The sequence below is a fragment of the Pelobates fuscus genome, chromosome 1 (genome assembly GCF_036172605.1).
Source record: "Pelobates fuscus isolate aPelFus1 chromosome 1, aPelFus1.pri, whole genome shotgun sequence".
Classification (NCBI taxonomy): domain Eukaryota; kingdom Metazoa; phylum Chordata; class Amphibia; order Anura; family Pelobatidae; genus Pelobates; species Pelobates fuscus.
The window spans coordinates 445,640,239-445,653,407 of NC_086317.1; the positions used below are offsets into that span (position 1 = coordinate 445,640,239).

General features: G+C 39.1%; 1 protein-coding gene across 1 annotated transcript in view; it reads right to left on the reverse strand.

The window, feature by feature from the left end:
* Positions 1-268: 268 nt before the first annotated feature.
* The window catches only part of ATM (ATM serine/threonine kinase), a 96,974-nt gene continuing 84,073 nt past the window's right edge, over positions 269-13,169 (reverse strand). The window contains exons 56-63 of the mRNA XM_063430122.1: positions 12,561-12,677; positions 11,791-11,940; positions 9,744-9,909; positions 7,458-7,544; positions 7,265-7,379; positions 4,134-4,197; positions 1,929-2,056; positions 269-1,055 (exon numbers count right to left, since the gene is read on the reverse strand). Coding sequence (XP_063286192.1) covers positions 872-1,055; positions 1,929-2,056; positions 4,134-4,197; positions 7,265-7,379; positions 7,458-7,544; positions 9,744-9,909; positions 11,791-11,940; positions 12,561-12,677 — 1,011 coding nt within the window. The 3' untranslated portion in view covers positions 269-871. The remainder of the gene's footprint in view (positions 1,056-1,928; positions 2,057-4,133; positions 4,198-7,264; positions 7,380-7,457; positions 7,545-9,743; positions 9,910-11,790; positions 11,941-12,560; positions 12,678-13,169) is intronic.

Genomic DNA, 13,169 nt, shown 5'->3' on the forward strand with positions numbered 1-13,169 from the left:
CGACATGAAGACTGCACATTTTTAACATGTTCACTATGATGGGCTTCTACTGACTCTTTGATTGACAGACACTAGAGGCGCACTGACTAACAAATGACATGTGATCCATGCTTGCATTTGACACAATGCAGGGACAGCATCTAGGTACCAAAACCACTACATTAAACGGAGTGTCCCTTTAAAGTTCAATATAGTTTTGGTAATAAAGTACATGCAATTTAAAATACATACAGTAGATGTCATGTGTAAAACATAAAAATAAAACATGTAGAACATGACTTTATTAGTAAGAAAATATACAGCTACAGCATGTTCTGAAATGAAGTTTAACAAGTAAACCACCAGTTTAGAACCACTAACATCCAGATCGCAAACAATGTTAGTAAAAATAACAACAGGCAATCAATTTATAGTCTCTGAATAAAAAGTCACAAACATTATTTGAGTGGAATTTTTTTCATAACTGGAAAATAAAAGTTTTTTTCTAAAGTGCTTTGTACACATTTATTAAACAGTTTGTTTGAATCTCCTTAGGGATTTCCGAGGTACCTTTGACACATTTTGCTATAAAATGCTACAGGATAAAGGGGTGCGGGTGAAGGAGGGGGGAAACTGCAAGCAGGACACTATAGAGTTAGGAATACACGCGTTTGCATTCCTGACGCTATAGTGTTCCTTTAATGTGAATTTTATTTTCAGGACTTCAAAATATGTAATTGCCGCATTGGAAACTTTGGTTCTTAAATTGAAATATAGACCAGACTTCATCTATTGTGCATACAGTGAACTGTGAAAGTTCCAACCTGTTACATATTTTATCATGTTACCATTTACATGCATAGTGCAGAAGTATACATTTTATGACCTAGAGCTACACCCAGGCCTTCCAGCCAGGGAAAAGTTTGCTGAGATTTTTTGGGTCCATAGCTTGCTGTATGAGCAGGTTCACTTGTCCTCCAACATTCAGAACCATTCCCTCTTCCACCCCTTTCAACTTCTCTTGGAGACGCAGGAGAACACGTTCTGCCACTTTATTAAAGCTCTGTGTGTCACTGCTGATGAAAATAATGATACAATAAATGTCAGTTAAAAAAGTAAAATAATACTCTGGAAATGCATTTCACGATATTAATATAAAATGTTTTACAAACTGGAACTTGTCTCTAGTGCACAAACATAAGAGTAATTATAAGGGGAAAAAAATATTATAATCTTCTGGAATTCAATAATGTATTTAATTAGTGTGGGGAGGGAGGGGGAATGAGTCCCCTTCCATCTCCGCTCTGGCAACCTTTTCCCTTATTCAGCTACTGCAAATTGTCAGTGAAGTGATGGTGAACTCAATGTTCAAACTTTCTGAGCTATGTATCAAATAGCATCCAGGACTAAGACCCAAGGATGAGTTACATACGCACTAACGCCATATCTTACGCACTTATAATTCAGCCTTCAGTGAATCACAAGTTTAAAAAAGAAAACCCAGCACAAGAAAAAACTAAAATCTGCCCGAGACACCAATTTAATTAAACTTGGCAGTGACGTGAGCTGCTCCGAGACTGAGGACTTCACAAACCACTCATGTTTGGGGTCACTCCACGTTGCACTTTAGATGGATGGAATTGTAGACAGCAGAAACTTGCAATTTTTTTAAAACAACCAAAAAATTTGAAACGTTAGATAAAAAAACCTGCTAATTATTGCTATTCTTAAAGCACCAACAAATTCCATGGCGCTGTATAGTTGTGGAAAATAAACAGAACATTATGGACAACACAGTACAAAATGAACAGAGGTCCATACCCTATTCTGTGCAGCACAATACAGATTTTCCATTTTTAAAATTGTTGTATCAGCTATTCCCCAGTTGTTTTTTTTTGTTTTGTTTTTTTACAAACTGTGATTCTTGTGATAGAATCAAATGACATTACCATGTATTTCGATTGCATTCTGGGTCATCACCGCCGAGGGTTGCATTGAGATCCCCTTCGTCTTGCTGTAGGTAAAGTGCTTTGAGGGGATTCATTGTCCAATCAAATAGTGGATCATAGAGTAGGACCTGTACGGCAATCCACACAGTATATGTTAGCTATACATTTTACGATCAACACTAGAATAAATGTTATATCAAACGTCAATACCAACCAAACGTTTATGCAGGATTCTATACACAAGAGTATATATAGTGCAGCAGGCTTCTATACTAAGTACAATATATAGTTCTACAGGCTTATTCACTATACATTATTTACAATACAGCAGGCTGCTATATTAAACGGCAAAGATAATATTTGAAGCCAAATGGATTGTAATATAGGTCTCTGTACTAAACAAAATATGCAGTAACACATACTTCTACACAAAGCTGAATATAGTATAATATAGGCTTCTTTTATTATAGTACTTCATGCTGCTATATTAAAAAAATATACATTTGCTACGACCCAGGGCTGGAGGGCCCCCGTGCCCAGCCCCTACCTGGCACAACTCATGGACAGCCAGTATTCCCCCCCACGTCGGGGTATCGGCTGAAGCTGGACTCTGAACAAGCCATTCTTATTCCAACACCAACATGCTTGAGAATAAGGCGCAAAGTATCGTATGCTTCCTGTTGAGGTCTTATTTTATTTTACCTTTTTCTAAGACCTCTCATATTTTCAATGTTTCAATGTTTTACAACCAATTCACCACATAATCTTTATATCAAACAAAAATGTGCAATGTTATTTCTCTATGCCCTACAAGTGTTATAATGATGTATATATGTACCGTATTGCACCAGATGTTGGGGCAGCGCAAACCTGGTTCTACTCTTTATGCACAAATAAAATAAAGAATAAAAAATAAAAAAAATAAAAAATATACAGACTTCTATAGCAAACAAAATACAATCACACAAGTTTCTATACTTCACAGAATACACAGTATCAGAGGTTTTTAAACAGAGAAGATTGCCTCCACTTGCTTGGTAGAATTTGTTAATTACTCAACAGCTACTGCCATTTATTGTGTATTAAGAAATGGAAAGCCATTTAAAGTGCCATTTTTGGCAAAACTACCAGAAAAGTAATTTGTAGGAGAGAGCCATCTCATCAAGGGTTTAGGATATTTTGTATAACAGATATAAATAGAAAAAGTGCTAAGATGAACAGAGGATCCTTAGAACATCATCTAAAAAATGAAACTATGAAATATGACAGGGTGTAGGTCTGGAAGCATATGAAGACAGAGAAAAGGGAAAACTATTGATCGGCACAATACAGAAAAAGAAAAACCTGTCTGTGTGACAGGTTGACAGAGAGCCAACGGAGAATGATGCGAGAGGCAGTAAACAGGGACACAGAGCAGCCCTGCTGTGATCAGCTCACACAGAGATGATAGGTGGCATGCATCTGTGAAAATGCAGCAGGGCAAGGTACTGAATTAACAATCTTTAAAAATCAATGTCCTTGATAATAAACCAAACAAAAACAAAACGAACTAAATGAAAGTGGCATTTACAACTGAAAATGTAATGTTGGATGTTTGTGACAGCTTTTTGTTCAGCACGATGTGTTTGGTCATATTTTTACCTTTACACTTGAACAGGATGTATAAAAAATTTCTAAATTGACGTTATACAGGAGAACACAATAGGGTACACTACAACATGTTACTCTCACAATAAGTAAATAATTAGACTGCATTGCTATTTTGCCATACCTGGCATCCAGGTGTATTGCTGGCAGGAATTCTTTTTACAACACATCCACCCATTGTGTCACAAGTGCACTACTTTTGTTATTTAAACACAACGTGTGATTATGGTAGTAGAGGGAGATTTGAGTCAATACATTGTGTGTGATTATGATGGTCGAGAGAGAGATTTGGCCCAAAGCTTTGTGTGTGTGCGTTGTGTTCGATAATGGTGGTGGGGAGAGATTTGACTTAATGTGTCAAATATGTGATTATGGTGGTAAGGGGAGATTAGACCTGGTGAGTTGTGTGTGATCATGGTAGTGGAAATGGATTCACCCAAAGTTTTGTGTTTATGGCGATGAGGAAGATTTGACGTATTAGGTTATATGTGATCATATGGTAAAGGGAGTTTTGACCCAGTGCTTTGTCCGTGATTATGGTGGTGGAGGGAAACCTACTTCTACAATGGTCAGCAATGCTTCCTGTGAGCTTCTCATCACCTCCATCGTCTTCTCACAGCATCTACAGAGAAAGAAAACACATGAGAACACCTTAGCTTGTCAAACAGGCCTCCATGGGAAACACTGCTCAGAATGTGTGCACAAATAGCCGACAGGCAGTGTCGTAATTTGCATCAGCAATCCCAGAAAAAAAATGTATGTGACACTACCAGTATTGAAAGAATAAAATCTTTCTCCTCTAACTGTCCTTATCTCTGTATTAAACTGCTGGTTGAGGCCAGTATGTTTCACTAGCGTTTAATAGCCTTTCTTGATATAAAGAGAGAAAAAGGCAGTGGCCAAAGACAACCAGCCTATAAGTGTGTCAGGGGGATCCTAAAAGGGTATAACCCTTACATACGTTTTGAGAAAAGGACAAAAAGGAAGACCTATGGAGAGAAGAGGAAACTCCTCATCCCTACACTAGGTCAACCAAAGAAGGAAACCCCATCCTTGATGTAATGCTAAAACTTAACCTTTAATAATCATTAGATAAAATTATGCAAATACAAGAAAGTTAAATAAAAATAAAAATGGAAATAAGGAGTGCAGACACAATCACTGTGGATGTGGACGGCAGAAGTATATCATATGCTGTCCACCAAGACCACCTAGTGATAAAGGTATAGCATGAAAACTAGTAACTAGATAGGGAAGGTATTATGCCTACATGGGTCAAGAAACCTACTAAAGGCACCTTCCACATTCAAAGGAAGGAGGAGAGGGGGGAAGGAGAAGAAAAGAGAAAGGGAGATCCCCTGAGTCACTATTGAATCTCCTGTAAAAAAGAGAATCCTAATATGAACAGTGGCAAACAGTTACAAAATATCTAGTGCAACGAAAACCAAGTTGCACTTTGTGACAGAACCATCCGTCTGTCTATTTTGGTGGATTTGTCTATTTTCTTCCCGTCCGTGTAAATTACTTTTTCCAATATCACAGCTATACGAATGTCTGTTTGCAACGAATAAAACTACCGAACGGATGGCCACCCAGAATAGAAGTGTGCTGCTGGTTAACCTTTTGATCCCAATTAGAACGTTGTGGTTAACCGCAGACACTTCTCAATTAAACCGACTTTAGGGTGGCTCGGCTCTGATTCCATGGAACTAAAAACGGACACTCTTTCTGCCGAACACCGCTGAAACAACGGGCCGCCTGGCTGTCTCGACAAACCCGTACGAACACCGGCTGTTCTGGAGTTTTACCGTCGACTAAAGTACTTAACCCAGATAGCCTTCCCATGGAGTCAATCGCCTGCCGAAAGACCGTAAGAACTTTGACTCCATGGCGATTGAACTATACGTATGGGATCTGAGCGCTATTCGTCAATAATGTGCCCTCAGATCCCGGCTATCTGGGGATATGTGATGTGTATGTGAAATGTACAATTATTATAAAGTTATGTATTTTTATGTATTTTCTGGGTTTAGATTTAAAATGGCGATGGGTCTTTGTCCTGGAGATAATTGTATTTCTTCCCAATTATCTCCAGGGCAGAGGGGAGGGAACCATATTGCATTGTGGGAAAAGTCTGTGACTGTATGTCTGGAATGTCCTCCTGTACTTCTGTAATTTCAGTCTTCCATTTGGTCCCCTAGGGGAGTGTCCACCAAGTGGGAGACCCGCATAAATACGGGCGGGTAGCCCACAGTAAAACCAGATCCTGTTTGACCCTCAATACGGAGCTTCTGTCTCGTTATTGGGGGGATTTATTATTTACGCTTAAAGACTGCTTATTGGAAACGTATGCCGCTTGGTGGATGTCGTGGTTCGGCTATTAGCGGCAGTTCGTGGAGATCTGTTCGGGAACTGGAGTCCTTTCACGGATCCCGTTCGGGAGATTACCGTTTCCCCTGGTTATGGTTTGTGGATTACAATTTATACGAACGGAGAATTGATATGTGAGAGGGGAAAGTGAACTAAACGGCGCTTCGCTTACAGACACTGAGGGTGTCTTAACACACTTGTAGCAGTAATCCCTATAATATGGGATAATAAAACTGAATAGTGTAACCAGAGTGACCACTGATACAAAAATAGAGGAGACTACCCAAAGGGAGAGGACTCATATACCATGAACGGAAGAAAACCCGCTTCCCTCCTCTTACACCCCCAAAATGCTAAGACTAGTTGAAGCTATCTAAATCATATCGCTGGCTGCAACTCCTATCTGAACTACCTAAAGCGCGTTTCAGCGCTTCTAAATGCGCCTTCGTCAGAGGTAAAGCAGTGGTCTATCCCCTGCCCGGGTCTTTTATAACTGTACCGAGCCGGCAGAAAATATGTGGGTGTGTCAAACCAGTTCGCTCCAAAACCGGCGTTCAAACGTTCTATCTAGTTACTAGTTTTCATGCTATTCCTTTATCACTAGGTGGTCTTGGTGGACAGCATATGATATACTTCTGCCGTCCACATCCACAGTGATTGTGTCTGCACTCCTTATTTCCATTTTTATTTTTATTTAATTTTCTTGTATTTGCATCATTTTATCTAATGATTATTAAAGGTTTTAAAAAAGTTTTAGCAATACATCAAGGATGGGGTTTCCTTCTTTGGTTGACCTAGTGTAGGGATGAGGAGTTTCCTCTTCTTTCTTGATATAACACAACAAAATCTGCTTTAAATATGGCACGAAGAAGCTAATGGTACAGGTTCACGACTTAATCCCACATTAACTGAAAATATGGGATTTAAAATGCACTCTCAACTTAAGCATGGGTACTTTCCAAACTCTTGGCACTTCCCTCTTACCCATATACCCTCTCTCCTCTGCATCACAACTCTTCCTTTACCGCCACACCCCCAATTATTCTTTACTCGTTCTCTCTACACCTCAACTTTCAGTTATGCTCTACGCTCACATTTCAGTGCATAAGAGCCTAGAACTAGCTCCCCAGAGTCACCTTAAAAATGGTAAAAAAATTTTTTAAATTATTGTAGTACTTTATTGTTACTTTGATAATGTAATGTGTTAATGTCTGTAATTAGAATGTCTTTTTTGGAAAATTTTAAAAGAAAGAGATAATAAAAAAATAAAAATAAAAAAAATAACTCATTTATGTGACAAAAGCAAAAATATGCAGTACCTTCTGAAAACGCCTTCGACTCCTGTAATGCCCATGCCATCCACAATATCGCGCGTGAGTCGAAAAGGAACAGTTTCCGGGGTTGGAAGAATTTTACCTTGTTCAAAAGCCACTCCTACAGATACATACATTAAAGTATTAGCAAGATCATATAGCTTATTAGAAGAGCAATCATCTGTGTTTACAATCTTACCCAAGTCAATGTGTACAAGTTCTGCGGTCTCTTCATCAATTAAGATATTTTGCACATGTCTGTCTCCGAGTCCAACAATGTAACCAACTGCCGGTAAAACCACAAGGTATTGTTACAAAGCAACACAATGAAATGTACCCTTACAAACGAAAAGGGTTCGGCTGCAGGATAATAAAGGATGATTAGAAAGTCTGGTGGGTGGGTGGGTGAGTGAGTGTAAGTATCTGTAAAATAACTTTGGTGCACACAGTAGCAATTGTGGTCTACCTTCTATTAGTTAGGGCATCACAGGATATATTGTTCACTATGGCTGTAGTGTACAAGGTTAACAATTATTGGTCTAATGCATGCGCTTTCAGGAACAACTACCAGTCCAGGAATTTAAGATCAAGTCACAATGAATGATATGACAGATTCATGCATGCCAATCAAGGAGCCAACATGATAAGTACCAGCTTGGAGAAACCATGGTCCTGTTGGTTAGTTGACCACTAAGTGTCCAGGAGAGGTGTGGCAGCATAGGTTGCTATTCCCTGACCTACAGTTTGTATATTACAAAGTAGACGCACTAAAACTGCAAATTACCGTATTTATCGGCGTATAACACGACCCGGCGTATAACACGCACCTCATTTTAAGAAGGAAATTTCCCCCCCTCCCATAGTATTCTCCCCCCCTCCCATAGTGTTCCCCCCCTCATCCCATAGTATTCTCCCCCCCTCCCATAGTGTCCCCCCCTCCCCTTGTCCCATAGTGCACTTTCCCTCCCCATGTCCCATAATTACTTACCTGTCTTGAAGCGTGGGCCGGCTTCACAGCGCGCACCGCAGTACAGGAACTTAAGTTTCAGGTTCCGGCGGGACTGAAAGGAAGTGTGCACACTGAGTGCGCACTTCCTTTCAGTCCCGCCGGAAAACGGAACCTGAAATTGAAGTTCCAGTACCGCAGTGCGCGCTGAACACCGGCCCACGCTTCAAGACAGGTAAGTAAACCTTCACATTCGCTCCATAAGACGCACAGACATTTCCCCTCACTTTTGAGGGGAAAAAAAGTGCGTCTTATAGAGCGAAAAATATGTATATCGACGTATAACACGCACACATCATTTGCCCCCTATTTTCAGGGAGAAAAAGTGTGTGTTATACGCCGATAAATACGGTAATTAAAAGTCACAACACATTAAAAGAAAATTGTGTCATAAGCTCAACTAATACTATCATTAGTGCCCAAGAAACAGCCATACAGTGCTCTGTACGGTTAAATATCTACCACTTATCAATGGCACTCATTCCTCCTCCCAACACTTTGATTGCCAGAGAGATGTAGAAGGAAATAGTTTGTCAATCCATCTAGAATCCCCCAAAAAGTAGAGGGCTCTTTTAACATAAATCGTTATTGTTACATTATGAAGCCGAGGACCAAGTTTAAAAACAACCAAGACAAGTAGGGGCAAGATGTGATGCGGATATGGTTTCTTGTGATACAGCCTTAAGGTATGAGAGTCGATGAGAATCTCCTGCATAGCAAGCAGGTTACAGGCCATGCATTACATTTGGAATATACATTAAAATACATATTGTAAGCAATGATTAAAGCCTGCCAAAGCCACCAGCAAAAAGGACAGCAGGGTTGTTATTTGAGGTACATTGTATGGCTGCTCCAGTTATAGATAAAACACAGTCTCCTTCATAGCTGTTATGCCCACCCATTACAGTGAATATATGTGTCTACATTTAATTCACTACATCTATAAACATCTATTAACCCTGGTAAACAATAAGCACTTTCAATACCATATCAATGCAGTGAAAAGACTTATTTTATACTGGATCAAATATATTTTTTGTTTTATTTTTGAAGTTGGTATTATAAACGCTGAGTCGGTAACATACAAAAAAAGAATAGTTCAGCTAAATTGTATTGCTTAGTGAATAGAAACGGCTCTTATTCTTGTAGTTTTAATATTCCAGCAAGTTATAATTTCATAAAAAAAAAACAAAAAAAAACATTAAACAAATTCCCGATATGAAATAGGCACACACGCCTACGTATGAAACTATGAAGCCTTTTTTGGTTTAATTCAGCTACATAACTGTGCATGCAATGCTGGGTAATATAACCTGGGAACGGCGGATAATTCTGAATTAGCAAAAAATAGAGGCCTCAAAATACTTTGATATGTTAGGAGCTTATTTCAAAGACTTTAGCTTTTGATCTCATAAAATAAAATAAAAAACAAAAAGAAACCAAAAACAACGTGTCGTGTCAAAGTTTAACTTGCTGTACCTATGGAAGATGTAGCCACGCTCCGAGTGTACGCCAAACGTCTCTCAAACCAAACAGCAGGATCTAAAAACTTCTCCATGCAGAAGTATCGGAACACGGGCTGGAAGTTCTCACAGATATTGAGAAATGTTTGATACTTTTCTTCAAATCGTGCCCTCTGCACTTCCTGAAAAACAAATGTCAGAGAAGAAAGTACATAAAATAGGGGACCACATTAGCACACTTGTTATTATTCAATAAGTGTTAATTTGGAAGTTTTTTCACAGATTAATCAAATCTGTAAAAAAAAAAAAAACACTACTACAGCTTTTGTGAGACATGGAACACCTTGTTTTTTGGTTTTTAGATTTTAATATCTTGTAATAAGAGCAAACATCTGCCAGAACAGAATGTAACCTGTGCTGAACATTAAATGGACAGCAAGTACCAAAACAAGTTTAGCTTAATGAAGTGGCTTTGGGGTATATTTAATGTCCCTGCAATCACACTGCTCAATTCTCTGCCATTCAGCCATTGTCCCCCACCCAAATATTTCCTGAAAAGAGATCTAATTTGTAAATTTTCGTTATTGCACAGTGTGTTTAATTTAGAATTTAGTATCTCCTCCTCTGTTAATAGCCTGCTAGAGCCTCATGTGTAAAGTTCAATTACGACAGAAGGAGATAAATACTTCTAAAGTAAACACACTGTGCTGTAAGACCTGAATGAAAATGAAACCATTTTGTTTTTCATTAAGGCTGTGTGAGTCACAGCTAGCGGAGGTGTAGCTAGGGATGCATAAAACAAGCGATTTAACTCTGAAAAAGCTGAGAATTTAGCAGTGAGACTGCAGGTGCATGATCAATACACCTAAACTGCTTCATTAAAGTGTCTCTCTGATACTTTACAGGTTTTGCTTTTAAATGAAAGAGTTACTGCAATCATTATAACCAGTACAGCCAGCTACAGCGGTTATGATGCCCTTTGGCCTGGTTACCCAGAAACGGGTTACTCGGGTCCCGGCTGGCTTCGAGGCTCCCTGATGGTGTGGTGATGTGCATCCTGCTTCTGCAGAGCTGCAGGAATAGGGAGACATGGCTGTCGCAATTCATTGAATGAGGGCATTAGCTGACCGCTCTAAGCCAATGACTGATATTCTGCGCAGACATTAAATTAGCCAACCTGGAACTTTACCTCTCGGTTTGGCAATTACACCCCAATGACATTGCCGGGGGTGGAGTTACACCTCAAGCAGGAGTGAGGTCATAGGGAAGCACTGTACATACAGACTCCAGGCACCATGGCCATTTCAAATCGCTGAAGTGGTCATGGTGCTTGGAGCAACTTTTTCATCATTTTTTTTGGCCCTCTTACTCTTCTTGTTTTTATTCATTTATTCGTTATTTTTTACTTCAGTTTTTTAGAAATGCATGAGAAAAAGTCGGGACTAGGGACCTTTTCTCATGGGGAGCGTGATGTGGCAGTTTTTGGAAATGGACAGAGCTTAAGTAACTTCCATTTCAGTTGCTAAGCTAATTTACCCACAATTCATCAGTCAGAAGAAACCCAGAGCGGGACAAACAGCTGGCACCGAGGACAGAGGAGAACAAAATGGCGGTGCCCAGATATTAAGATCGGGCACAAGGAAGAAAAGATAATAAATATAAATAATGAAAAGTAGCAAAAGGGGAGTATAATCAGTAAGATACATGAGACTTTAATCCCTCTGATCTTACTACATTTAACTGCAATAGTCTAGATGCAGCCCATATACATACTTGCCAAGGTAATTAAATACTCTCGTGTGTAGAATATATACAGATCTCATTGTGCAGAAAAGATTTCCAATTTTTTCCAATGTTCTTCTTCTAGTCTCTACAGAAGTCACACCTTCACCTCTCTTACTGTACTGAATATATACATCGTTTTCAAACTCCAAGAGATACGTTGAAAGTCAAACATGAAGGAACTGCTTGACTTGCAATTAGTCCAACTAAGAAACCCTGAAGTAATACTATTTCAGTATACCTTCACATCAACCTGTCTTCATAAAGAAAATATATATTACCATCATCTTCTTCTGGCACTGTAAGCTGCTATAATCATTAGGGCGATAGCGGCGATGAGACCCTTCCTCCGCGTTTACCAGGTATTCCCCAATAGGCACTGTCCCTGTGCACCACTCCAGCACCCCACTCCTCTGGGACAAGGGCACCACCTGTAATGATGAAAAATGTCTGACTCAGAATGACTGGTAATCATAGCTTAACCAGCGGAGTTCTAAAAGGTTAAAAGACACTTGCAGGTTAAACAGAAGCTTTATGTGATTATAAAACGATAAATAAACTCATGTAACATCTCAATGCATGGTCTCTGCATACATAATGCTCCACACTTGTGTTTCTCACTACTATCAGGAGCAAAATCCATCTTCCTTAAATGCATATAACAAGTGACGATAGTCAACTAAGTGGACTACTCACGTAAAGAAAAATAAAAAATAACTATAGCACAAGTGAACAAGAAGCTGTGATCAGTAAACAAACAAGATTTTTTTTTTTTTTATTGGGTTATGTATAATATTTTCAAAATAGGGGGTAAAATCATGTTAGACCAGCATGGGATACAAATGTGCTATTTACTAAAAAAGAAAATGGTCAGAAATGTGAATGAGAATTCAAAGTAAACTTCTAATTTAAGGTCAAAACAGACAAAATTGAAAAATTCTCCATGTCAGCTCTGTTGGTTTAAAATGTGAAATTCCCTTGGAAAATATTCCTGTACTGTGTGTGACAGAGACTCTGCTCACACATGTATACCAAGTCAGTGCTTGTTCACCTTATATCGGCGGATCGTCAGCTTCCTCTTTCTCGTCTCACTGTTTCTTTGCAGCAACATATTACACATCTGGAACACCTGCTGCATAACAGCATCTTGCCTCAAATCATCTCGACCCTTTGAATGATATCACAACAAGAGCAGTACTTATAAACAAGTTGTATGTCACAAAATCAAGGCGAGAAACAGAAGATTTAAATGTAACAACAGCGACACATGCAAATACCTCAATGCGAAATAAGTTTATTCTGCAGAAGTAGAACATTATTTTTCATTGCCATATGTATTACTTTTCAACTCTGCAGCAAAACTCGATTCCCAGGACTTAGCATTTTATGACAACAGACTATCGGTTTTCTCACAGTCAGAGCTCCTGCATCTCCAGCATGTCATGCTGTCAGCTGTTACCTCGTCTTAATTAGAACCCATGTGTCAGCACTATGGAGATACGAAGTAGATCTAAGCACAGTGCAGCAAATGATGTCACAGCATGTTGTGCTTAGAATCTAAAGTGAGTCTAGAAAGCGTAGACATCTGTAGGCATGTAGAACTCTTGGAATGAATTTATGTTGGGAAGAGATCAAATTCCTTACTGTCTCGAGAGCTACA